This window comes from Primulina eburnea, chromosome 7 (genome assembly GCF_022965805.1).
Source record: "Primulina eburnea isolate SZY01 chromosome 7, ASM2296580v1, whole genome shotgun sequence".
Classification (NCBI taxonomy): Eukaryota; Viridiplantae; Streptophyta; class Magnoliopsida; order Lamiales; family Gesneriaceae; genus Primulina; species Primulina eburnea.
The window spans coordinates 7,277,709-7,304,445 of record NC_133107.1 but is presented as its reverse complement, the minus strand read 5'-3'; the positions used below and the strand labels follow the sequence as shown (position 1 = coordinate 7,304,445).

Sequence of the window (26,737 nt, the reverse complement as noted above, 5' to 3'; positions counted from 1 at the left end):
TCACCCTTCCAGACGAAAGACGACAAAAATTATCAAAAAAAATAGAATAAATAACTAAACTGAAATTCGATAAAAGACAAAAATAAAAATAAAAATAAAAAATAAAAAAAACATACATGCCAAAAAATACAATATTCTCTTAGTAAAAATAACAGTGATAAAAATTTAAAAAATTCTTATCAAACATGAAATATTATTTTATATTTCTTGTATAATTTGTAATATTTAATTTATTTTTTAAGGAAAAATTATTTTAAAATTTGGATCATGTATGTTGTGTCATCATTTATTATTATTATTATTATTATTATTATTATTATTATTCACTCATCAAAGTCTTAAATTTTCTCCCCTGAGTATGAATACATATTAGTCTCCTCAAATGTCTTCCTCCATTCTCGGCCAATCAACAATCACTACGCAGGAGCTATCTGGAGCTTGATTCCTCCATTATTCACAGATAAGTGAGGATTTGTTACTGGAGACGTAGATGGAGAGAGATTTCATGGGATTGGCGGTGAAGAACGAAACTCCCGACGAGATCAACGACTCCGGTAATTAGAATATGACGCTCATGCTTGTATATTCATTTATGTATTTATTTCGAATTCTTCATGATGATATAGTGCGCAGAAGGAAGAAAAACGAGCTGAAACCTAGAAATCTGGACATTTTACTGCTTATTGCATGTATTCGAAGCTTGAAGTTCGAAACAGTTGGTAGATTTTGGGAGATTGCAGTATTGGCTAGCGATTTAGATTTTTGGTGATTAGTTAATCCTTCGGTTCTCAAAATAGGAACTTGAACTCCATTATTTAATTTCCTATTATGCGTTTGATTTTTAAAGTACCAAAATCAAGTATTTCTTTTCAAGTTATGCTTGTCACGAGCTGTCAAACTGGGGTTAAATGCATTTGCATTCTATTTACATCCTTTGTATTTACATTATTATTGTTAATATTGTACATCTCATGTTTCTTTGAGTAGAATAAGTATGGAGCCTGGAGGTGGATTGTTCACGTTTTGCGAGAATAATTCAAATGGGCAGTAAATAATCTCCCCTTTTTGTTAATTATATATATTTGTTGTGGCGTTACGGCGCACATTTGAATTTCATTATTCAAGCCTTCAACTTTTTAAAAAATTATATCATGCTGTATTATATATACTTTATTCGGTATTATTGATGATAATTAGTGGATGCTCGTCAAATACCAATGACAAATGTAAATAAATAAATATATATATATATATATGTATGTATATATATGATAAGATGATGATGCCACGCCAAATTTAGCAGTAGATTTTATGTCTCGTCTCTTCTGCTAGCGCAGTATTTTTAATATTAATTTCCCTTGTGGGTTTCTTGTGATAGTTAAATATGCCAACATGCACCTTATAGAGATATTTAATTGTTATATATTTGTAAAGCAGCAGTGTCTTTTATTTTTTAATGAGATGTCACCTTCAAGAAAACATCACCCCCCAGTATGAAATAGTTTTATACTACAATAAGATAGCATATCACCATATCACCAATAAAATGAATATATTATACCTGTAGACAAAAAAGATAAGGTTTTTTTTTATAGTTTAAATAATCTGGCTTTCACCAGATGTATTGTATATTCTATACTGGTACAGCATCATTCAATACAAAAATTAAATAGTATTTTATTGCGCATGAGATGCTAAGCTTTGATTTTTTAAGTGGATCAACATGTTCGCATCCCTTTTACAGCCACATTTTATTTAAATGGAAGTCATGTATTCCTTGTGATTGATATAAAAATAGTAGATAAATTGCCATATTTTGTCCATTTATTCAGTTTAAAGCCACACATTTTAGTTGTTTAATGGAACTCCTGTATCATATTGTGATTTGCTGTTGAAATTTTATTCAAGTTGGTATAGCTTGATCTTTCACGCAGTTCTGAGATTAGCCTTTATATATTACTATTAAGTGGTCATTAATAATCAGGTACTTAACTCTAGAAGAGGTGCACAAATTTGACTAAGGGCCGCATTTGTTCGATTGTATTGGTGGTAGTATTTGGATATTACTAGTGATAGACTTGACAGTCTGTTTCGTTTACAATGTACTTTTGTTATGCAGCTCCGGCGAGAAGTTTAGCAATGCAGTGGTCATTCTCAAACAAGGCTCCCACTCTTCCTCGGCTCTTATCTTTCCAGGATGTTCATGAAGAAATACCTAAAACTGGTTTTGATTCCCTGGCATCGACTGGATTGGTGTCCATAACAACTGCTGAAGCTTTCGACTCTGATCACAGTCCGTACTCTAGTGTCATGCAGGTTTGGATCGTCGATTTATGTTTATGAAGAATCAAATCCATGTTTGTCAACTGATTCACAAGTTTTGAGAGGGACTGCTTCTGTGCTTTTGTTTGTAGAATTTTCATTGTTTTTCGATTTGTGTTCAGAAAAACGTCGTTCCTGAAAAGCAAGCGGGACCTTGGTACAGGATGACTACACATCCTGCAAAACACCTTGACTCACGTACGACGAATCGATCTATTCTTAATCAGGAAAATGTGATAGTTTCTCCAGCCGGACTGCATCTCATAGGTTCGGCAAAGTCTCTTGCAGGAATTTCAATGGCTCATCCCATCCAAGTTATTCCTTCTAGCAGCCCTGTTGTGGGAACCACAGATTTAAGGTATGATAAGAGACATGAGGTAGAACATTAAATAAAAAACATGAATTTGAATCCTACTGAGAAAAATAATTAAATGTCTGAAAAAAAATGGATTTGTTCCGCAGAAATATTCCTAAGATCTCAACCGCCCCTGCTCAGTTGACTATATTCTACGCTGGTTCAGTGTGTGTATATGACAATATATCTCCTCAGAAGGTGCGCCATATGAAATGTCCATTAGTTTCAACATTTTCTTTTCTTGATTTTGTGAGATTAATTTTGTTCAATGGATGCAGGCTCAGGCGATAATGCTATTAGCTGGAAACGTGCCTCCCACGCCTTCAAGCACAACTCTTCCAATAGCTCCAGTTCAAGCAACCATGCACCAGTCTTTTGTTCTTGATGGATTTGTTGTAAGCCAACCACATGGCTCAACCCCCTATCATTCAGGGCCCATACCCATAACAGCTCTTAGCATGTCTCGGTCTGCTGGTGGGTCTGCTATCAACAGCAGAACTATTGTAAATCCAGGAGTTACCTTACCTTGTTCCAGTAAAATAGAGCCTGTGAAAGTTGTCAAGTCGTTGGGATCTGATCCTTGTAGTGCTACCTTACTTTCAAGTAATTTCGGGTTTCTTTTTTAATTATGTTTTCTTCAATATGTAAGATATTTTTTATTTATTGATTCTTGACAACGTCATATTAAATCTAATTTCGTGTGTGCAGACACTGTGCCTCAGTTTCGCCGAAAATCTTTGGCTCGGTTTTTAGAGAAACGGAAGGAAAGGTACTCTATCTTTTGCATGCTACTAACTTATGATCGTTGCACAATTCTCAGCACTCAACTCAACGTGTTCCAAGCTGAATAATTTATATTGCTGAATCCAGGGTAATCACCCAAGCCCCATATAATACAGACCAGCGACCTTTAGATAAGGATACTCCTGAAGGACCAGCAAACTTGAGATAGGGTCACTCCTGAAGCTGGTAACACAAGCATGCCTGTTAATTCTCGAGACTCGTGTCCTATACCAGTTAACAGTTGATCTAGCTCTAAGTTCAGTGAATATTAAGTACATATAAGCAAGCTACTAGACTTTTCATATTGATATTTTTGCCTTTTATGTTACATTCTTTGTTGCCGCTGTACCTTAATTATTGTTGTTAAGTTTTGTTTGTTATTTTAGTTATTGAATACAATATATGAAAAGTTTATGATTCATATTGTAGAAATATTGATTCCACGATACGTTAGCATTTACTTCTTTAGCAGAAGAAAGACTGGTTTTTTATTCAGTGTATTACATTCCGCTTGAAGATAAAATCGTGCTTCGAATGCATATACAGGTAACTTCATATAATATGCGAGGAAATCCTCAAAAAAAAAGGAAAGAAACAAGAAAAAAAACCTTTCGAACAAAATCACATATGTTATAATCTTACAGCTTACCATACAATATATATATATATATATATATATATATATATACAGATATGTGTACAGAATCAAATATCACAAATACGCCAACAAAGATTAATGAGAGGAGCTCTATCCTCGTCTTTCTCAATACTTGCTTTCTCATCCTATTAGAAAACTTCAGAACCCGATTCACAAAAGGTTATATAGTACTACTTTCTCATCCTATTAAAATTCACAACAAAGAAATGACCTGATATCATTTTAAATGTAATGCTTTCTGTTGCATCTGCCAACCGTTCGAAGCCATAGATCTCCCAATTGGAGACTCTCGGGCATTGACAAAGTGATGCAATGTCAAGCACATAAGATTTCTTACTTGGAGAGCCCTGACCAGAAGATGGGGGATTTGACGTAGCTTACTCAGCTTGAGAAGCTACTCACAATTAGTCCATCGTTCCTCCGCCCAGAGCTGATGCTCCATTGTCTCCTCTAGCAAACCAAACCAAACCGAAACAAATCACAAACTTCACAAAAGCATCTGGCTTTTCACCTCAAATTGTATTTTGGAGAAGCACCTGTTAAATATAATGGTGAACGCGTGACAAAAATATGCATTACCTTCACTGGAGAAGAAACCAATCAATGTAAGACATTAAGGCAAGGATGTATCCATTCTGCACAACATATCCACTTTAATCAAGTTAGATTTTGCAGCATCTAGTAATGGATCTAATGCAAGAGTCTTGTTGAAGCAGAACATGGCTTCCTCCCAGCGACCCTCAGCTACAAAAACAAGGCCAAGATTATTATATGCAGGAGCATATCCCGGCTGCAGTTCAAGAGCCTTGCTGAACATTGCTTTTGCACGTTCATGTTTTCTTAACTGGCGATAAAAAATCCCAAGATTGGAGAATATAGTGTGTTCCTGTTGAGACGTAGCTAATGACAGAGCATGTTTGTATACTTCTTCAGCTTGTGCATTCTGCTCCAGTAGCTGTAGTGAGATGCCTAAGAATAATTTTCAGGTGTATAAAATGGTGAAAGTAAGAAACTGTGGCGCATTAAATAAACATGTTCTGAAGCAAAAAAGATTCAAAAATTGCACTTACCCAAATTTGACCATGTGTAAACACAGTCGTTACGACGAGCGGCTGCTGCCTTGAGGTATGTCTGAGACATTTTAAATTGCTGAGTACAAAGGCAATGAAGGCCAATTTGATGCCATTGTACAGCATCATCTGGGTCTTCTCCTATTGCCTGATTAAAACCAGAAAGCACATAAGAAAGGGATGTCAAAACAAGAACAAGATGCTACTCGACGTCAATCCATTTATTTTAATACATGCATCTATATGTGAGGTTCCAAAATGAATGATCAAGTGCCATCCTCAATGTCAAGGACTTGCATGTAAATTTTATCCGAGTCAACCATGAAATATGATTAAAAAAAAAAATACAACATGGAATGATACAAATTGCAAGAAAGCGGAAAATAAAAACTTTTATCTGATCAAGATCAGTAACCACATTCAACCAAAAATTTAAGTAACAGAATCTGACGAATCAAAAGTTCATATTTTTCAGCCAGATGCAGAGAGTGGACGATTATTCTAAATCATCGTGTGTCATCAGTGGTTCAGAGAGTTGATGGTATAGGACTTACAGATGATCAAGATATTAAGGGAATGCAAAAAGTACTAGAATTTCCATTTCATCATAATTAATCAATCATCTAGTATTTATTAATAAATTTGTGTTTTATCTAAAAACAAATCAATCATCTCATTTTTATTTTTTCAAGATAGCAAACCTCACCCACAAAGGATAGAAAAGACACTCCACAACATTTCCATGTACGCATGCATCACCCATGGAGGGGCTTCTTACTCTTTGGTGAAAACTGATTTATTTTCAATCTATGTTAAATAAATGTTGAATCATTGAATATACCGAAACTTCAGATTCCATTCTGATCCACTTCTCCATTTATTATACATTAATATTTTATAGTCCCTATGCATACAACCAACAGAAGAAGAGTATGAGTGAAAAGTTGTTCTTTAAGAAGATATGACTGCATATGAAACTAGAAAATTCTAGGATTAGGATCACGCATAAAAAAATCTTCCCCTTATGGAAAGATGAAATATCATATGATAAAAAATTCCTTCTCATTAATAAGATTGGTTTGTTATACTGTATAATATTGGTTTCTCTAATGTCTGCAAACCTTCTGAAAAGTTCCAAGCTTTAATATCAATTATTCGGAAAATTACCATGACTGTAAAACACAGAAATACATTCATGTGAGGATGCAAAAAATAACCTGCTTAAGACTGTACATAGCACGATCTTTAACTTCTAGCAATTCCTGTCGTTCAATTTCAAATGCTGATGCAATCTCATGTTGGGCTTTGTGGGCCATAGCAAGACCTGCCCATGCTATGGGAGGCTCAATTGTGGTGGAATCTCCTTCTCTTAGCAGAGAAGCCATCTCATTCCCAGCCCAAGTGAGCTGTTCATTAGGATTCTGAGACCTTTCTGCATCTCTGACTCGGTGAACTCCAATAGCATATCGGGTGGCTAAGCAATTTGGCTCCAGTTTTCCAGCCTAAAAAGCAAGAAGGCAAGGGCAAAGAACTTAAAATCTTTAACACAATACAACAGAAAAGAGTTGATCGATTTACCAATCATGCCAAGGATAAAACCTCGTCTATGAGATAACTTAACGGAAATCATGGTACAAAAGAAAAAATAACGAAAAGAGACAAAAAAAAGTCAATACCGCTGAAAATCAGTGATCAAAGTAAAGGAGCCAGAAGTACCTTTTCCAAGCATTTTCCAGAAGCTTTGTAATCACCAGCCAAATAATATGCACTGGCTAGATTCGTCCATACATGAGCTGCCCTGGGGTCAGCTTTTGCAGCAGCTAATAAACACTCCTTGGCAACATTCGAAGCCTCAACCTGATCCGCAAAAGTTCTAGCATCAGCGTTCGCCCCAGCACCTATACAAGAAAAAACTTCAGTATAGTAATATCTAAATCTGACCGAAGCAAAAGAAGACCGTTTAATTGATCGACGATGCTAATGCCGATTATAATTTAGCCGCATTATGCCAGATACAAACATCCTTATAGAACAAGAAAGCAAGGTGCCTTTCAGTTTGACTTTCAACCCTATTTAATTTGAAAAATTCTAGAAGAGCTCTACTGCAATTTTTGAAGATAATATTGATTCGTATTTGAATAAATATTCTGAAGCAAAGATGTAGCTAAAAAATGTGCTTTCAGAAAATGCAGAAGCGGTTTTTATGTTCGGATAAATAGTGAAAAAGAGCTTATTTTTAAGGAGAAGCTGAAGCAGAAGGTGAAAACCCAAAATTTTTGTCTCCTAGAAAAGTGCTTTTCTAAGTACTTCTTAAAAACATCTTCTCCATGCAGACACCACTTTTTGCTTAAAAATGCCTTTTCTTTTAAAATACTGATTACATAAGTTATCAATCTAAATGCACTTGTAGCGTAATGAATATATGAAATGAATGAAAAAGTATAATTATTAGTAGAAAAAAGGGAGAGAAAATTAGTATGTAATGACTATGTTTTTAATAATTGTTTTAACACGTGAAAGAAAATATGGGGTGAAACACTTGAGTTCTGAATTATGATTTGAGTGAATACTAGTTGGGCTCCTGAGTTGAGTCAAGATCATGACCCAACAACTTCTTAGACATGCTGAATTCAGTCAAATTTCAAAAGGGATACCTGAGACCACCGAACCATATTTATATAAAAGGATGGCAGCATAGTTGATTAAAGCTGCTGAATGATTGTGATCTTTCAAAACCAAATCTTGGAAACACCTCTCCGAAAGTTCCAAATGCCCACTGGGACATAATTCATTACAACCATCAAATTACCATGTTGAATAACGAAATTGCTATTATATATGAAATTAGCACAATATGCATCAATAAAAGATAGATCTACAGTAAACTAACAAATATAGCTGCAAAACAAGCCACCAACTTTAATATATTTACTCGAACTATGAACAAACATGTCAACGCATCTGATATCTAACTGCTTGATTTTATTATTGACCATAGTGCTGCATTGTTTCGGATCATCAAAAAACATCAACGCAACAAATTTGTTGCATTTACATAATGTGAGGCGGGTACATGACATATTTTCAGAAAAAATAATTATGGATAATACGTAACTGAATTAATGTAATCAGATGTGACAACTTAGATAACACAAGATTGTAACTGTTCAATCTTATCATACGCTTAAAAACAAACAGTACAACCAATTTGCTCCTCTTGAAAAAACTCCATCAAACAAATCAGTAAAAAGAAAAAGATTTAAAAAATGGCATTTGATGAAAACAATAGCAAAAAACTAAACAATCAAGCTAATGAACAATGAAGATGAATTCCAAAACAAGTCCTTTCATGCCTAAGATATTTACATAGCCATGTTTTCCACTTACCCTTGAAGATAAGCGACTCCAAGGTTTCCAAGGCAATCCATGTTGTCAGGAGCAATCTTCAACAAAGAAGAAAATACGGTGACAGCACTCTATGGAAGACCAGGAGCAGTGTTAGTTTTAAAATCTTACAACAAACACCTACATTAGCTTGTTGACACAAAAAAAAACATGTTTGCACCTGCGAGCGACCTGTTCTAAGTAGTAGTAAACCCAGAGTGTTCCAAACAGAGGCTTGTCTAACATCTGCCTTCAGAGAGTCCCTCATTTTCAAACAAATTTCATCAAGTTCTCGCGATTCAAGTTCTTCATCCAAATTAGAGTTTTCAAAGCTTTCTAGCAGTATACACTGCATGAGGGATGAATTAATAATTAACCAAGTTAACCAAGGGAATTAAGAAACAGTCAAATTCATAATGATATTGCAGTTTCAGCATAAAAGTTAACCCGCCTGTGCATGATGAAGTTGAACCACTGAAAGTAACTCTGGTCTGTCAATTTCTTCTTCAGAGCGAAGTAATATCTCGGCTGCCTTTTCATATGCCAGAATCGCCTAGAAATAATTCCATCAAAAGGGATGCTACCAAAAACATGCATAAACATACAATGGCTACCTTTTGAGGTTGTCCCATTCGTTGATACATCAAGCCAAGTATAAATTGAGAATGCATATTCTTCGGCATCTTCCGAGCAACATGTGCCAATCCCTAAAATTCAAATAGGTCAACATGGTGCAATTTAATACATGCAGAAGTGCCTCTACAAGATTGAGTACTTTTCACAATGGAAAACAAGACAATTTTTCTCCTCAATCTTAGACTCATTCACTGCAGATATACGATTAAGGTACCCTTGCAAACCTATTCGGGACATTTCATGTAAATAACATTAAAGGATTAAGTGTTAAACGTTTTACCTGATTATCAGCCATCTGAAATCTGACAGAAATGATATGTAAGTTGTTCCATGTGTACATGGAACTGCATAATTTTTCATGTCTCAAAGATGTCAAACCACAAAATATGTACCCTCTTTATGCTTTTTTGTTCCAAATAAACTAAATAAAGATCCAAATTCCACCATGTGAGAAGCAGAATTTTGAAAGAAGCTAGTGGTAGCCATATGGTATCAATTCAGTAAATAGGATAGATAAAATTTCTCTAAGAACCAAAAAAAGAAATCAACATTTCATTGTACAAGAAGAATAACATAATAAAAGTCAACTGGATACCACATATGATTGGCCCAAACAACAAAGCCACTAATTGGCAACTTATATATAGGAAATCAATCTTCTACAGAACATATCTATCTTTGGGTGGAAAGACTCTGATGGTGCTTTACTCCAGCCCAAGCTAAAACGTCAAAAAGGAAAGAGAGCTCAACACAGCAAAACAAAACAAAACAATGAACAATGAACAGTTGGCGACAAACAATATTATATAAAAGTTAGGCTAGTTATTGCACAATATTTTATTGCACTGACCTAAAACAGATTAAATGAAAACTTCTATAAACTTTTTCTTCCTTTTATTGTGTCCGAGTGTGAGAAATTGGTAGGTCCATTACAGAAAAGGAAACTTCACCATTTCAAGGAGGATGACACACAGAAGAGTGTCCAGTCCTTTTCTTTGCATTAATTCATTTTCAGGTTCAGGTGCAAATCATGGTGCAGAAGTGAAAACAAAAGCTTACAGTTTTAAGACTGCTAACTTTTTCTTCACGAGAACTGGGTACCCCTAGACCATTTTGGTCAGCATCTGTATCAGCTCCACAGCAATCAGGAGGGTACTCCACCTTACTAGTTCTCGAACGACATTTCCCAACTTTCTTGGATTGGGAAGCTTCCACATCCAGGGCGTCTACATCTTTATGCATTAAGGTGATCTTTTCTGAAATTGTTTCATCGGTAACAGTCCTACAGAAACAATCAATGGATGATATTGACAATCATCAAACAAATGACAGATATCACTCGAGCTGAAATCAAAAAGTTTTCTACTCTGCACTTCTTCACTTGGATAGACTGATGTATGCATAGTATGAAATTGGGCCACAATTAAAAGTAAAAAAGTGTATTTCTTTGTTGAAGGAAGTGGGAGAAAATGAAATACATGTGCTTAGATAAGAGAAAAGGTCGATGCAAATAAGGTTAGAATAAATACAAATATGGTCTTCTCCGGCTTATTAGATATTCTTTTAGAAGAAAACTATTAAGTTCTGTTATATTATTACCCAGGCATTTGAGCCAAACAAATTCTTTCTTTTTAGCACTCAACGGATAGGGATATAAGATAAATCTAAGTGATGCTGTAAATGTTACATAAATTCAAAATTCTTATATTAAAAGTTACTAGGAGCTCTCATATTTTCGAATACATAACCATTACACATATTGTATGGCCAGTGCAACAACGGCTCCCAGGATAACAGTCAGATATAATTTGATTAGAAAAGGGGAAGATATGTGTAGCATCTTGGAACGAAAAAAGCAAAAAAGAAATGAATATCTTCAATCTTGCAGTGAATATCAGTAGCAGTTTTCTTAAAATTGACATTGGGTTCCCTTCTTATTGATTTCTTTTAATAAAATTATCCTATAATTGCAGATTCATGGACATTTTCAAAACTGACCCAAAAAATAATCACAACATATTAGTTCAGTAAAACAACTCATCAATTACCTCAGCTTTAGTTGCATCCGGTCCACCTCTTAAATATAGCTACGCATTCCTAATGAAGCTCAGAAACTTTAAATGCATGCTTAAAACAACATATTATTTATCTGTGAACATTTTTTTCCCAAATTAACTCACTCACGGTTAATAACATTAGCGCTACGAATCATACTAGCAAGCTTCAAAGAATCGATAAAAGGCCCTTAATTTGGCGTGGAACGGCTACATTTGGAGTGCCCATATCAACACATTCAACTCAAGTGGTAAAATGTCAGGCACACAAAAATGTAGAGAATAAATTACTAATAACAATAATTTAGCAAATATATCGCAGAAGCGTTGAAAAAGGCAAAACCTTGAGACAAGAAACGACGAAGAACCGGGGTGAGAGTCTGAGTCCGGCGGTTCAATATTGAGATCAGCCACAACCACAGTTCCCGGAGGTGGATGGTGCGGTGAGAATGAGTTATCGGACGTGTTTCCGGTGAGACGTTCAGTTCCTACGGAAGGTAGAACGGCGGCCGGTGGGTGAGGTCGGGACATTTTTTTCTGCCGAAGTGGCCAACATGTAAAAAAAGAAAATAAATGTTCCTATTTCTTTTTTCTTGGTTTTCTTTTATTTTTAGTTGACTTTGAGAAAGAATGGAAATCCACACACACACGCATATATATATATATATATATATATATATATATATATATATATATATATATATATATATATATATATATTAAGAAAATAAATGTTCCTATTTCAGAATGGTTTTTTTGGATAATTATTTTTGGAGTTAAATTAATTTTTATATAATCATGATCAGTTAGTTATATTGAATACTTGTAAACAAAAATTAGGTTTATATTGCAATGAGTAATTGTTGTCTGGATGATGGCTATTTTTTTTTTTTTAAATAATGATGTAGCTGTATTAAAAATATTCATGATTTGTATTTGGATACTAATTTTTTTTGTTAAAAACAACATGATAATAATTTTGAAGAAATATATTATTTTTTCAAATCAAAAAAATTAAAAAGTTTATAGAACTCTTTTTATTATTTATTTAATAAATGCACAAGATATCGAAAGTTGATTGATAATCCGAATTCATGCGGGAGCTCTTAACTATGCTATCTATTGATATCATATTTCAAAAATAAATTTCATTACATTTTTTTAAAAAAATATATATATACACACACACATCGTACCAAACACCCAAAACCTATTTTATGCAGCACAAGACAACATCTATACAGTATATGACAAGAAACTGCAATGCGTGTTTCTTATCAAGAATATCATGCAGCTACATCTCCTTCTGCAGCGTAAACGAAGGCATGAGCCAACCTCGTTCCGCGGCATACATTACATAAAAACCGAACTTATCCTTGGCGTTTGGAACATCAAGTGCCAGATCTTCGAGACCATCTATGATCCTGTTGAAACCTTTGGTCATCTGAGTAATAGTAATCAACCCTTCGCCAAAGCAAACTTGAAGCAAATCCAATATCCTGTCGTTTTGCTTCTCCATGGCCATAACCAAAGCTTTCTTCACCACCTCATGATTGAAAAAAGGCATGCCCAAATCACGGATGCATTGACAGGCCTCGGCCAGCACACCCCCACTCTCGTATTCCTCGAGAAGTTTTTGAATCTTGTCCTTCGCATCCTCCACAGCCCAGCCTGTACCACCGCCCCAGCACCTCAGGATCCTCTCCCCAGCATGACGTGCTGCTATGAGTGATCGAGCTGAACACACCGTTTCGCTGCCACTGCAATTTGGTGGTATCCTGCTGGCTATCTCTTCCAAGTTTAGTGGGCTGAGGACATCATCTATAACAGCTCTTGCTAGGAAAAAGGCAATTTCATTTGAAGCGTCTAAAATGTCAAGTGCTGTGTCTTCTGCGGATTCCAGTAGCATAATAAAACCATTGATTATGTCTTCTGTTGAAAAGATCTCTATATGAAGCACTGAAAGCAAAACGGAGGCCATTTCCTTCTCTCTATTTCTCCTGTCCAGGGCTAGAGTCACGAGCTTCTTAAGGAAAATAGGGTTATGCGTTGGCATTCTTAGATCTTCCAGGCTTCGAATCAGTTCAGGGATATCATCTGAGAGGAAGTATTCATGAATTATAGTCACAATTTCTTCCTTGTAGAGCCTCAATTTTTCATCATTTTTGTTTGTTGTCTTCTCATCCTCAGTCAAAGATTTTAAGTAAGCTGTGTCGAGCCATCCATCAGATATTGCTTGGGAAATAAAGGAGTGGAAGAAATTCTTGGCAGAAGGAATATCAAGGGCAAGATCATCAAGGCTCTCAAATACTCGAGTAAAACCTTTTGCCATTTGGCTTGAACTTATTAAACCATCATCTGCAGCTTCCTTCAGCAGCTTCTGGATGAGAGGTTCTACCGTTGGTATCTCCATGGCAAAAACCAAGGCTCTTTTCACAACTTCGTGATGGAAAAATGGAACACCCAACTGTCTAACACATCGAGAGGCTTCTGAAGCATCTCCACTCTCCACATAGGCTCTTAGAAGCTTAGCAATTTTTTTCCCTGCCTCGGCAACAGTAATATGTGTACTTCCCCACCGTCTTTCTACAAGCTCTGCATGGTAGGGTGCTGAGAGATAGCTTTTCTCGGCAGTTTGCAGCACCTCAACTCCCTTGGAGGTTTCTGAAAGCATTTTTCTGGCCTTGGTTATGAAAGCAGGAGGTAGAATATCATCAACAACCGCTCGAGCAATAAATAAAGCAAGAATCTCAACAGTATCCAATATGTCCACTGCCAAGTCATCTGCATATTCAAGCAGCATGAAAAATCCCTGCCTAATCTGGGCTGCATCTATAACATCAGCATACAGAGCTGACAACAAAAACGAAGCCATCTCCTTCTCTTTTGTATGTCTGTCCATGGCCATGGAAACAAGGTGCTTAATAAAGTAGGGAAGGTACTGACTTGATCCTAGTTCTCTAAGATCAGCAGCAGCAACTTCTGCATCACCGGTGTTGAAGTAGTCCTCTATGATTGAGATTACAGCCTTTTTGTATTCATCCGAAGGATGAGAGGCATTTGATCCAACTAAATCATGAGGTTCCTATTCAAGAAAATAACAAAATTTTCTATAAAAACAACTCATTTTGAATAGAAATAGGAGAATGACCCAGTTCAAATAGTAAGAGAAATATAATTTACATGAGTACCTGGCTACTGTCGTAGTTTGTATCCTTTTGATCAATACAAATTTCAGCATCAGTATCAAGCAGTTTGCTCCTAGTGCCTTTATCTCCTGTGAAATCTATTATCATAGTTAGCTCATTACTGTGAAACGAATGCATAGAACATGTTAGAATATTTTATTTGACCCAATTGGAGCCCACGTTACTTTGTTTGGTAGCTCGCGAGTCGCTTGTTAGCTTAAAAAATTTAATTCATATTTTATAATATACTAAACTTTACATAAGTTCAATAGCTTGAGCCTGAGTTCAAGCCGGTGTCTAATAAATATCGATAATTAAGTTTAAACTAAATGAATGGGGCACAAATTTGAACTTTTAAGTTGATTAAGACTCGATCCCAAAACAGTTTAATTTTTAAGCTCTGAGCCAGATCAAAAAATTTGTGCTCGAGCTTGGATGTGAAAAGTTATTAGCATTCAGCTCGATTCATTTCATTTGGGCTCCTAATACCAATCTAATCTCATCATATAATTTGGACTCATAGCAGGTAATGTCCCACTAAAGAGCGTATCAAATTATCCTCTATCTGCCGGCATTTCAAGATGCTGGCCGAAGATTCGCCCGAGCAAGAAGTCCTAGTAGCATTCCATATTGAGATGATCAAAAGGTCTATTTCATGCACTAACTGCAGATTCAATCCAACAAGGTCATAAACAGATTCATGTTTCCTTTTTCCATGTATGGGAACTAAGTAGCATGACGTTCAGATAACAATAACTGTCTTTTCCACATAAAAATAAAATCCATGACGTTCCTTCAGCGAAATAAGCTTTCGCCGGACCATAAACTGAGAAATTGCCTTGTGCAATTTTCAACTTCAGACACTATGGCTTCAATAGGAACCCATTCAACACAAGATTTCAATAATATGCGAGTTTCCGTATCAAACCAAGTAGAGTAAGTATAACTTCAGTAGGAATAGTCCAATTCAGCCAAGATTTCAACAAATTTATTAAATTGAGAAAATGATAACTACACTTTGTTAAATTACATGTACGCAATAAAAGACGAATATTCAAGACAACGCTTGTCAAAATAACATAAAGAAATCTTCATGTCAACCATCTACCGCAAAAGCTACCAAGTAGAAATATATTCGTAAATAAAAAATGTCACATGCAAAAGTTCGTGAACTCGTCAATCAGAAAGAGTAGCATACAATGTAAGACAGCTATTGCAAGTCAAAAACATCTCAAGTATGGGACAAAGCTTTTGATTGGGATAAACAGACCTTTTATGCTGTTCGAAATTGTGTCACACAATACTAACCACCTCTACTTGTCCATGACCAAATTTCACATACCTGTATAGAAGACAAGGGGAAGTTGCTAACGCATGGACAGGAATATATATGATGCCCTTCCTATGATCAGAAATTAGGTACAACCTAAAAGTTTTTTCTTGTTAGGATAGAATTATGCAATACGGATATCATAATGACATGCACATAATAGCAGTAGAGATACAAAGCAGCCCAAGATCACGAGGCCTTAGGGCTTAGAGACTCTTTGTCGTTATTTCTTCAGCTAACGTTATTTTGACAGTTAACGCTTGCTTATTAACAAACTAATCTACAGCTGAGAGCAACTTGTAGTTATAGCAATGAATATAACCACCAGGCATCATAACAGAAGCTGAAGTCACAAATGCAATATTCAGTCATATAATCTCCGAATATCACATTTAATTTTGCATTCTCCCACCTCAAAAAATCAAGCAGTAAATAGGCGTAAACTTTCACAACTGAAATGAATCCCACAATACAGAATCTATCACAACAAAATAAAGAACAACTGAAGATAGAAGTATCTACTCCCTGAAAGCATCAGCAATCAGTCTTTTAGCTAATGACCTCCAGAACCAGATAGATAACAAACGTAGAGACTGAAAGAAAAACCAGTTTCCAAATAATTTAGTTCCATCAATATGTTTTTCCAGAATTTTACCTTTCTGAACTCCGATAAATTTCCCACACCGCAGAGCAGAAAGATGCCTGCTGCCCGAAACCTTGAGAAAACGATGCTCGGAGAGCCCAGAAGATTCATGACCCGTCGCAGACTTCAGTGAAGACAACAACGACAGTGATGCCATCACCTCCGCATTTTGAGACTCCATTTTCAGCACCTCCCCACGTTCCTCCGCCAGAAACCCCTCGCTGCTAGCCATTCTATCTTCTTTCCAATAAAAAAAACTACACAAACAAAATCAAACACCGCCTCAACTCAAAACCGAGTTCACAACAATAGAATCGCAAGCTCAATTCAACCAAATACTCCCACCTTCTCGGATTGCCGGAAAACGGAGAAGCAACCAGAAACACGAAGCAACACGCACTCGATCAGGTTGTATGTATAGAATCGCAGTGTGTGTATATAGATTTTGTCTTTTCGTGCAGAAAATCGGTTGAGAACGAAGTGAACGGATGGCTGCAGTTACATGTACATGTCATCACTTAATCAGGTGCCTACGTGGCACCAATGGTCCCTCCTGTAATTTCTCTGCAGTGTTCTCCAGTTTCCATTCAGCTTCGCTCCACTGCATTATTTACAATTTTACATATTTTATTATTTTTATTTTATTTAATATTAATATTCTAAGTATCCGATTATTTTCCTGTAATTTAATTGTTTTGGGATATTATTAAACTATAATTTTTTTGTTCGATCATAACTTTTGCATTTCAAATTAACTATTTTTTAATATATATTTTAGAACCTTGACTATTAAATATGTTATTATTTATTTCAAAAAAATAATTTAAAAGGAACATTCATCAATTTTAATCGTTCACAATTAGAAAATATTATTGGTTATTCATCCTATACAAATTCTGATTATTACTTTTAATTAAGAATAGTTTTAAATTCAAATATATATATATATATATATATATATATATATATATATATATATATCTTTATTTCTTTAAATAAACAAAAAATATATATACAAAAAGCAAAGAAAAGTCGAATTCAATTTTGGATTTGACCATTTTGACCAACTTCTATTTTGCTTACTCACGTGCTTCAAACTTTCTACTACACATACCACATTTTATTTTTTAATTATAATTATCAAATAATCCTAGATTTGTTTTTTACTATTTATTGTTGATGAAATTATTAATATTATTGTTGTTATTATTATTATTATTATTATTATTATTGTAAATCTCGAAGTTATTTGCATTCTATTATTAGATTTGTTCCATCTCATGAACGAATTTTATAAATAAATAGAAACTCAATTGTTCCATCTGACACGAACTCTTGCATTCGAAACTCAATTGTAATAATTTCTTTGTCGACTCAAAAAAATTATTTTAAACTACAAGACTCTCAAATGATTATAGATTTAAAAATAAGCCAAAAACCATCAAAGTACATTAAAACGTTTAGCTTTCATTTTCTAGCTTTCCCTTCCAAAAGAGAAGGTTCAAAAAAGGAAAAGAAAAAGTTTAGCTTTCACTTAAAATAAGCTACTAAAAGACTATCAATCAAACCATGTTAGGCCTCTGACGAAGCAAAAGATTGTAAAATTTATCATGCAAGAAGAAATGCTTCCCTTTGCCATCAACAGCTTTTTTCCATCCACACCATCCCCTGTTTTCTTGAGCTCGTCGTTTCCGGTATAATGAGGATCGAGTATAAGAAATGCAGAGTCTCCAGTTACATCATTGTAATCGACTCCCAAGAGAGTGTAGCAAGAACATCCCCACCTGTAATAAAAGTCACAAAATAACATATCATTTAATGATGGGAAGATGTGACGCCAAAAACATTAGGTAGAAATGGAGTTCTGACCGATCATGATAGGAATTCCTTAGAGTCTCGAAATGCAATGCAAGCTCTCGACATTTTTCTGGAAGCTCAGATCCAGTCTTCCAGACCTCACCGTTCATGACTTTACAGCTGACCTGTTCAGTAATAGATTTTAATTTGTCTGTGAAGTTGTTGATACAGAATACTCAATGCTACAAGATCAAGCGAACAAAATAAATAGAAGAATGAATACTTACACCGAGTAGTTTGTCCAAAACAAAACTTAACTACAATAAATGATGGGTCTTTATCTCCAATCTCTACCGGTGATTGCTGCATCTGTCTGAAAGAATAATACTTAATTTGTGTTGTGTGGCCAATTATTATAAGAACAAGACAAAGGTGAAAGACACGCATATAAAAAATACACAAAAGATGTAAAATTTTTGATGAATAAATTAAAATCGAAAATACATGGATCATTTGATATCAAATTAATACAAATACAGAGACAGTCTTCAGAGTCGTGAATAAAATAATGTTAATAGAGAGGCATCGCTCCGCACAAAAGATTCCCACAATATGAACTCGGTGAGTCACAAGTATTTGGTATAGCGAAGAAAATAACTCTCATAAATACTCTTTCTTCCGAGAGATGAACAAACTACAGAACCGGCGATCAAATTCCATGATTATTAACAAACTACAGAACCGAACTAACCTCTCTCCCATATATACTTCTCAGGCTGATCTTCATACACAACACTGCTTACTTGCTCCACTCTCTCCGAATTCCCTTTCTTGGATATGAAAAACTGTATGTCATGCTTCCAGCACAGCTCCAATCAACACCTGTTCTCCGTTATCACCACCGTAAAGCGTCTTCCTCAAACTCAGCATCACCCGCAACTTTTTCCACCTTCCTGTCCTTTTCTTCAACAATCTCGAAACCCCTGGGAATCAGACTCCTTATTTCGTCTGTTAGCAAAGCAGCAAAGTCGGGATAATGCCCATTTTCGTCCTTTTCGTTACCCGTTTTTCCCATTTCAGTCCTTCATGATTGTTGACTGATTAATTAATCCTTAATGTTTTTAAAATACGCCCGAATTGGTCCCTGCCGTTGCCCCGACGTTAAGATTAACGTTGACTCGCATCACGTGCTACTCACATACCGATTTCTTTATGAAGGCAGTAAGTCGAGTATTTCTTTTGAAAATTACTCCCCCACCTGTTCAAGAACTCTAATCCCCAAATCAAACGCCGGTAGGAAAGGGAATATCGAACTCGAAGAAAATGTAGCAATTCCAGATTCGTTGATTCCATTACAACATCTGCCATGGTAAAGGCTTCTAATTATTTTCCATGATTTTGTTGTTTCTTCTCGATTACTAAACGCTGGAAGGAAAGGGAATGTCGAACCTTTATGTAATTCTGAAATGGATTATGAAAGTATGCCCTGTATGTTAACATTTTCGAAATTAATACAGTGATTGTCATGTTAACATTTTCGAAATTAAATTGTGTAAATTTCTCTTTAATTTGCTTACGTGATTGTCATGTTAACTTTATGAAATTTCTTATTTAATGTAGAGGAAAACATATGTTGTATTTGTCGGACGAAAACCCGGCGTGTACGAGAATTGGGAGGAGGCTCAACTTCAGGTGAATAAATACAGCGGAGCTTCTCACAAATCTTATTGGAGTAGAGAAGAGGCACTGAAATCGTTTGATGAGTACATGAAAAAACAATCGGGTGGAGCTGCTACTTCTAAATCTGAATCTGATGACGCAAAATGTTCAATTTCAAGTGACGCAAGTTCGAGCGGAAAACCGAGAGACTACGAAAGAATAGCCCAAGTAGTGGAGGCTCAAATGGAATTAGAACGTGAGAATCGAAAAAATGCACTTAAAATGGAAGAGTTGTCGAAAGAGCTAAAAGAAATACTACATACACCTTAATGAAGATAAGTAGAGTTGTTGGTTATGGTGGTGGCGCAGCTAGTGAGGCACAGCTAGTGATGCTTGTGTTTGTCTAATTTTCGATTATCTTGCTCTTGTGTAAACACTGAAGTTTGTTTTATGTATTATGGGATTTGAATGAACAATGCAACAATCTGTCTTCAACAATGGCTTGAGTACCAGCAGTGTATGAGTCTTCATCTTGTGTTTGGAACTGAGTTTGCAACAATGTGTATGCAATTGTTTTGCACCATCTTCTGTTTTTTCTCCAGCATTATTTTGTTTCATTTCTGATATGTCTCCAGCACACACATACTAATTTATGTCAGTGAGTGAATGACTAAACAAGACTTCTTCATTCACAAGAAAACAAATAGCATGTCCATAACATTTACTTTCACAACCATTACAATCCAACAAAAAACAAATAACTTGTCCAATACAACTACTTCCACAACCATTACAAACCAACAAAAAACAAATAACTTGTCCACAACGCCTACTTCCACAACCAACCCAATCCAACAAAACAACATAATATGTCATCAACCACTAGCTCCAAAACCATCCAAGATTTTGATGAAGATCCAGTGCTTTCAACATTTTGAGGAAGATCCAGTACCCTTTTCCTTTGCAGCATCTTTAATTGAACGAGACACATTTGATTCTGTCGGTGCTTTTTTCCTTTGATCATCCAACGAAGCTCTCAAACTAGACACAGTTACGAAGTTCTTTCCGCCTTTCACAATAACATGTGTTTGTTTGTTGAGTACTTTATCGACCTGAAAAAGACTAATTACACTCAAACATATCCAACTCACAAAAATAATATTAACAGGTCTATTCGCACTTACATGAACTGATGAGATTCTGTTAGAGCTGCCAGTAATTGTTACGCCACTTGCTTGTTGTCGTACTACCTGAAAACAAACATTTAAATCCAAAAATTGTACATTAATTATTTCCACTTACACTAAACATAAATACACAACAAGTATTTTATAACCTGTAATTTTTTCCTTTTATTGAATGCTGCTTCAGCACGTTCAACAGCTGCATTCGAAATGAATCTTTCGCTTTCATCTGACGTTGTGTTGCCTAGTCCAGTCGCAACAAATTCGGCTTCAGTGCATGGTTGTGGTGCAGATTCAATGTCACCTATGAAATGCTCAATATTATTTAGATAAAAATTAAAATACGTAACTTCAATATCGTAAAAGTAACTCCAGTACATCACCTATATCCATTTCAGAGAAATTTTGCGGTGTTTGAATGGGACCGCTGTCCATGTCATTGTTTTCTTGTGATGGGATATCTAAACCACTTGCTTTAGTAATGTTGCAACTCCTTTGATTGTGTCCAAACCCACCACATGTCCGACACTTGTTGTTTCGTTTCACACCTTTCAACTTTGATTGTCTTGAAGCAGGAACTTCATCAGGTTGTCGCCTTCTCAACTTAGCTGGCCTACCAACTTTCTCTTTGTACATTGGTGGTAATGGAGGAGTTAACTGGCATTCAGGCCACAAGGCTGATCCATTAATGGGCATGATGGAAATCAAAGTATTCAGTATTACCACCGTTGTACGTTTTCCTCTTGCGCTTGTTGTCCATAGAACCATTGTAGTACAACTTAATTGTAACAAGAGTGGGTTCTCGCATCCAGCCTAAAATGCACAAGAGCAAACATAAGTAAATGTGATAAATTTCAAAAATTTTATCTGTCAACGGTAGTCGAACAGAATAAGAGAAACATTACCATAATTCGGGGTGAATTCAAGAGACATTATACTTCTTTTAGCCATTACTAAACAGTAATTTCAAAAACCAACTCGGGGGTGTTTCTTCGAGTTCGCCCTTCCCTTTCTTCGTGTTCGCCTTTCCCTTTACTTCATACGTCTAATTTGGGGATTAGGGTTCTTGTACAGTTGGGGAGTAAAAGGTGAAGGAGTCAACGTGATATGAGTCAAAGTTAATGAAGAAATCGGCATGTGAGTAGCACGTGATGCGAGTCAACGTTAATCTTAACGTCGGGGCAACGGCAGTGACCAATTCGGGCGTATTTTAAAAACATTAAGGATTAATTAATCAGTCAACAATCATGAAGGACTGAAATGAGAAAAGCGGGTAACGAAAAGGACGAAAATGGGCATTACCCCCAGCAAAGTCCGTAGGCCAGAAATTAGCCATCGGCTACAAAATGGACTTATCATTTTGGGCCGTTTCAGTTATGGACTAGAATTTGCTGATGACGAACTCAAACATGTAGATTCGATTACACAATGGGCTTAACATTTTGGTCATGAAACCAACTCAAATATTCGCAGTGTTTGCAAATTAACTTTGTTTATATAAAATTTTACAACTTTATAAAATTAAATTTTATAATCGTTTTTTAAAACATTTTCAAACACTACCTAAAATCTCTTTTGATAAAATATTCCATCACTGTATTTTATAAAAATAATGATACATATTGGTTTGCTCTCAAATTTTTCCATGCAGACGTATCTCGTCATATCGTGCCAAATTCTGATAACAAAAACATGTGAAATCTAACTTCTAATTGGATGTTGTGAGTCTCGATTCGGCCATCTGTCAGAATCTCGTCAGATTTGGATGTAACGTAACCGATATTAATCACTGTAATTAAATAACAAAGAAAAATAAAATTTTCAAATAACATGAATACAATATCATATCACTAAGGATTGAAACAACATTTTGACAATATTGCAAAGTTAGAATATGAAATCTGAGAACTGATGAAACTAAACGAACTACTGGAAACACAACTATAAACATCAAACTAGAATTAAAAACTAAAAATGGTAGATTGAACTGAAATTGAAAATATTGGATATGGTGGTGTTGATGATGAGTTGTTTTCGTTTCTGGTAAAAACTTGTGTGAGACGGTCACACAAGTCGTATTTTATGTGACAGATCTTTTATTTGGGTCATCCATGAAAAAGTATTATTTTTTATTGTGAATATCGGTAGAATTGACCTGTTTCACAGATAAATATTCATAAAATCGTCTCACAAGAGACCTACTCCTCTTTTCTATGCATTGTTTTTTTTTTCTTTCACTTTCTTGCAACTTCTTTGACCTAAATGTATTCTTTCCTTTTCCACTTGGTTCCTCGACCGCCCAAACTTCACCACCCCACTACCTGCAATGGTAGTCTTAAATGTTGATGATCAATTCTTTGCAATTTTTGCGGAATATTTCACCCTACATATGGGGCAGTACCCTCATGTGTAGATCAATGGTCCAGATTTAGCCACAAGTACATTGAATCCACTATTTTTTTTAAATCACAAATGTGGCTAAATCTGGACCATCTAAATCATGTGGGGCAGTAGGATCGAACGAACCAATTTTTGCAATCTTCCTGAATTTCATCGCGACTCATCACTAAAATGCTTAACTGATTAAATGATGAATTAATGAGCCAAGTTAATTTATAGGCTAAACCATATTTCAGATATAAAATATGTATAATTCAAAAATATTTGAGTTGAATCATTACAAATAATTTTTTTTACTAAAATGATAAGCGCTCGATTTTATAAATTATATCCATAAATTAGTATATATGTACTTACTGTAAGAATATTCTGGCTAGTAATTATAATTTTTTAAACATTTTAAAGTAGAGTAGATCTCTTGTGAGACGGTTCCACAAATCTTTATCTATGAGATGGGTCAACCCTACTGATATTCACAATAAAAAATAATATTTCTTAACATAAAAAAATAATATTTTTTATGGATGACCCAAATAAGAGATTTGTCTCACAAAATACGACTTGTGAGACCGTCTCATACAAATTTTTGCTTTTAAAATATTATGTTGCTTTAAATGGCAAGAATGTGTGTGTCATCAAACTAAACCGTTAGGACAATTAGGTATAGAATAATAGTTTAAAAATGTGTGACAACAACCCCTATTTATTGGGTAGCACATGCATTGCAGCCCTTTATATATATATATATATATATATATATATATATATATATATATATATATATATATATATATATATATATATGTTCTCGAAAGATTTATTGATATCTTTCTTCTTTATTTTGAAAACAGATCAAAATAAAGAATTCAACTTTTTACTACTACGTGACATTTTTAGTATTAATTTGGTAATGGACCCAATATTGCGCATGTGGAGAAGTGCTATCAATCAACTCTAATTGGTCACCTCGAACAATTAGTCAAGCATTTAAATAAATAACATAATTCCATTTTATTCTTTTTCAGAAAATTGATCTGGCCTACATTATATATATACATATAAATTAGGTGTATATGTCAAATTTCACACTTATTGCGTTATGTTTGTTTGTTTTCTTTTTTGGCAATTGTTATCTTTTTTTCCGAAATGGTGTTTTCTTATTTTCTTTCCCAAGTAACAAATATAAATTTATTATATAATAGCGATTCTAATATTCATATTAAAAATTAAATATCAAATAACATAAACAATAGGGTAATTTTTGTAATGACTTCAATGAAATTATATGTATTTTGAACTCTATAAACATCAATGATGTATTTTTCTACGGTTCTATTAACAATTTCATCTCCCGAATGTCGTATTTCAAACAAATATAATGATCCAATTAATGATCAATTCATTGAACACAATCAATTTAGAAAAACACAAATAAATTGAACAAATAACTCAAATGTATTAAACAAAATATCAAAAACATAATTTCACGTCAAACTACATCGTTCATCTAGGCAACGAATTTAGTTCATACCGGAGGAAAGATGAAACAAAGCATTTTGAACATCATTCAAATATCAAGAAAAATAGAGAAATAATGACGAAAGTAGGTGATGTTTCTCTTTCCTCATATGCCGATTCATATCAAGTTTGCACGCTCTGCGTCTCTCAGTCATCCTCTCTTCTTGCTCCCGAAAATCTACAAAACGTAAATTAAAAACATCTTAGTTGAGTTTTCTAAACATTTAAAATTTGAAGTCTTCTTCTCCCGTATGTCTTCAAGTGCTTGTAGCAGGTGCCCGATATCTTGATGCACGAGGGTTGAGACGCCTGTCTCTCGCATTTTCATCTTCTTACGGCATCAGACGTCTCTCTCTTGAATAAACGTTGCGCTGTTTAATCTGATTGATTAGATAGGCTGTTAAAGAGTGAAGCTAGGTCTTAACAGGTAATACTTTCTCTGCTGAGGACATGCTCGACGATAAGACAAATATATGATTGATCTCTAAAATATATAAGACAATACCAGAAGATAGACACGCGTCTCTCCAGACTCATGAACATAACAGTCGGATTCATTAGCACCCAAGTAAATGCACTCTGCATTACCAAAAGTAGAAGGAAATAAAATTTCGCATTGACTAACAATTATAATTTTTGGTTTATTGACAAGCGTTTGATCATAACAATTGGTATCAAATCAAGATCATGAGTTCAAGTGACCGAAAATCGAAAAATGATAAGTGTCACGTCCCAGGAACAGGGTTGGTCGACACCGGCGTTGCTCTTAAATTTACATTCGAAAACAACAAGTCTCAGAAGTACAAAATTCAGAAACCAATTTTTTTAATTCATAATATTAAATATTTCATCGTTTGATACAAAATCAAATAACTAATATTTTACAGCGAAAATGTAAAACGAGACATAACATTGCCTTGACAGATATAATTTAGAACTGAAAGACAACAATCTTCTTCATCAGACCCAGAACTGATTCTACTCTTCTTCTTCTTCTTCTAGTGTTTCTTCTTTGTTCTTATCTGAGATGAGTTTGGTGAGTGAGTGATATAGTTTTCACTCAATAAGTGAGGGTGAGAATAACTCCTAGTTTTCGAAACCATTTTCAACAAAAATAATTGTGAGGCCCGGGGCCGAAGAGAGCGGGGGGTGATCGCCGGTGCCATGAAATGACACGGACAATGAGTGGCTCCTGGCAGGCTTCTAGGTGGAGAGAACATGAATGAATCGTTCTTACACCGTAAGGAGATGGATTCCGAGACTGTTCAATGTAATGGACTGTACAGTTGAAGATTGCTTAAAAGATTTGATTGGTACTACTCATATCACGAATGTGCATCTTATTTTCGGTAGCTCATCACATAAGAACTTCAATGTTAAGCGTGCTTGACTTGGGGCAATTTTGGGATGAGTGACCTCCTGAGAAGTTTCCTAGGGTGCGTGTGAGTGAGGACATAAGCACGCTGTAAAGACTTGTCTTGGTACAGTGAGGACAGTCGTCGAATCTGGGCGTTACAGGTGACCTCTCCGAGTACGGTGTGGTTCGGGGAAGAACCAAGCGGAATCTGGTGGGCGTGTGAGGCCCGGGGCCGAAGAGGGCGGAGGGTGATCGCCGGTGCCATGAGGTGGCACGGACAATGAGCGGCTCCTGGCAGGCATCTAAGTAAAGAGAACATGAATGAAACGTTTCATACACAGGAAGGAGAGGGATTCCGAGACTGTTCAATGTAATGGACTGTACAGTTGAAGAGGGCTT

The 26,737-nt window shown here is 35.3% G+C and overlaps 4 protein-coding genes and 1 long non-coding RNA gene across 9 annotated transcripts; 1 reads left to right on the top strand and 4 right to left on the bottom strand.

Moving 5' to 3' along the window:
• Window positions 1-348: 348 nt before the first annotated feature.
• Window positions 349-3,906, top strand: LOC140837054 (protein TIFY 6B-like). Of its 2 annotated transcripts, none has more exons than XM_073203042.1 (7): window positions 349-554; window positions 2,120-2,316; window positions 2,445-2,680; window positions 2,785-2,875; window positions 2,956-3,280; window positions 3,386-3,446; window positions 3,548-3,906. In XM_073203042.1, the coding sequence occupies exons 1-7, from the start codon at window positions 491-493 to the stop codon at window positions 3,627-3,629; spliced, it is 1,056 nt and encodes a 351-aa protein (XP_073059143.1). In that variant the 5' UTR covers window positions 349-490; the 3' UTR covers window positions 3,630-3,906. The 2 variants fall into 2 exon arrangements, with proteins under 2 accessions (XP_073059143.1, XP_073059145.1); XM_073203044.1 differs by lacking the exon at window positions 349-554 and adding an exon at window positions 1,692-2,046.
• Window positions 3,907-4,104: 198 nt separating this feature from the next.
• Window positions 4,105-11,858, bottom strand: LOC140837053 (uncharacterized). Its single transcript, XM_073203041.1, has 12 exons — window positions 11,606-11,858; window positions 10,268-10,490; window positions 9,187-9,279; window positions 9,024-9,125; window positions 8,754-8,921; window positions 8,576-8,664; window positions 7,843-7,964; window positions 6,905-7,086; window positions 6,406-6,690; window positions 5,189-5,336; window positions 4,698-5,087; window positions 4,105-4,568 (listed from the first exon to the last, which is right to left on the bottom strand). The coding sequence occupies exons 1-11, from the start codon at window positions 11,791-11,793 to the stop codon at window positions 4,732-4,734; spliced, it is 1,956 nt and encodes a 651-aa protein (XP_073059142.1). The 5' UTR covers window positions 11,794-11,858; the 3' UTR covers window positions 4,105-4,568; window positions 4,698-4,731.
• A 572-nt stretch (window positions 11,859-12,430) lies between these two features.
• On the bottom strand, window positions 12,431-17,039 carry LOC140837052 (MA3 DOMAIN-CONTAINING TRANSLATION REGULATORY FACTOR 1-like). Of its 2 annotated transcripts, XM_073203039.1 has the most exons (4): window positions 16,769-17,039; window positions 16,436-16,680; window positions 14,454-14,548; window positions 12,431-14,347 (listed from the first exon to the last, which is right to left on the bottom strand). In XM_073203039.1, the coding sequence occupies exons 2-4, from the start codon at window positions 16,653-16,655 to the stop codon at window positions 12,557-12,559; spliced, it is 2,106 nt and encodes a 701-aa protein (XP_073059140.1). In that variant the 5' UTR covers window positions 16,656-16,680; window positions 16,769-17,039; the 3' UTR covers window positions 12,431-12,556. The 2 variants fall into 2 exon arrangements, with proteins under 2 accessions (XP_073059140.1, XP_073059141.1); XM_073203040.1 differs by having other exon boundaries at window positions 14,454-14,539; window positions 16,436-17,039.
• A 1,033-nt stretch (window positions 17,040-18,072) lies between these two features.
• Window positions 18,073-19,187, bottom strand: LOC140836084 (uncharacterized). Of its 3 annotated transcripts, none has more exons than XR_012118973.1 (4): window positions 18,972-19,187; window positions 18,508-18,589; window positions 18,293-18,405; window positions 18,073-18,207 (listed from the first exon to the last, which is right to left on the bottom strand). It is a non-coding gene; the product is annotated as an uncharacterized lncRNA (long non-coding RNA). The 3 variants fall into 3 exon arrangements; XR_012118972.1 differs by having other exon boundaries at window positions 18,508-18,593; window positions 18,972-19,186; XR_012118971.1 differs by lacking the exon at window positions 18,972-19,187 and having other exon boundaries at window positions 18,508-18,944.
• Window positions 19,188-20,625: 1,438 nt separating this feature from the next.
• LOC140836083 (uncharacterized) lies at window positions 20,626-21,748 on the bottom strand. Its single transcript, XM_073201495.1, has 3 exons — window positions 21,216-21,748; window positions 21,064-21,129; window positions 20,626-20,991 (listed from the first exon to the last, which is right to left on the bottom strand). Exons 1-3 carry the CDS (start codon window positions 21,441-21,443, stop codon window positions 20,806-20,808), a joined length of 480 nt encoding a protein of 159 aa, XP_073057596.1. The 5' UTR covers window positions 21,444-21,748; the 3' UTR covers window positions 20,626-20,805.
• Between the last annotated feature and the right edge of the window lie 4,989 nt (window positions 21,749-26,737).

Coding starts and splice junctions, on each gene's coding strand:
- LOC140837052 (XM_073203039.1), bottom strand. CDS start 16,655: ATGGCTAGCAGCGAGGGGTTTCTGGCGGAGGAACGTGGGGAGGTGCTG. Junction 14,549..16,435: donor ATTTATCGGAGTTCAGAAAG/GTAAAATTCTGG, acceptor CTATGATAATAG/ATTTCACAGGAGATAAAGGC. Junction 14,348..14,453: donor CAAACTACGACAGTAGCCAG/GTACTCATGTAA, acceptor TTTCTTGAATAG/GAACCTCATGATTTAGTTGG.
- LOC140836083 (XM_073201495.1), bottom strand. CDS start 21,443: ATGTACTGGAGTTACTTTTACGATATTGAAGTTACGTATTTTAATTTT. Junction 21,130..21,215: donor ATAAAAGGAAAAAATTACAG/GTTATAAAATAC, acceptor GTTTGTTTTCAG/GTAGTACGACAACAAGCAAG. Junction 20,992..21,063: donor ACAGAATCTCATCAGTTCAT/GTAAGTGCGAAT, acceptor AGTCTTTTTCAG/GTCGATAAAGTACTCAACAA.
- LOC140837053 (XM_073203041.1), bottom strand. CDS start 11,793: ATGTCCCGACCTCACCCACCGGCCGCCGTTCTACCTTCCGTAGGAACT. Junction 9,126..9,186: donor GAATGGGACAACCTCAAAAG/GTAGCCATTGTA, acceptor AATTATTTCTAG/GCGATTCTGGCATATGAAAA. Junction 7,087..7,842: donor ATATGGTTCGGTGGTCTCAG/GTATCCCTTTTG, acceptor TTTCTTGTATAG/GTGCTGGGGCGAACGCTGAT.
- LOC140837054 (XM_073203042.1), top strand. CDS start 491: ATGGAGAGAGATTTCATGGGATTGGCGGTGAAGAACGAAACTCCCGAC. Junction 555..2,119: donor CGACGAGATCAACGACTCCG/GTAATTAGAATA, acceptor TTTGTTATGCAG/CTCCGGCGAGAAGTTTAGCA. Junction 3,447..3,547: donor TTAGAGAAACGGAAGGAAAG/GTACTCTATCTT, acceptor TGCTGAATCCAG/GGTAATCACCCAAGCCCCAT.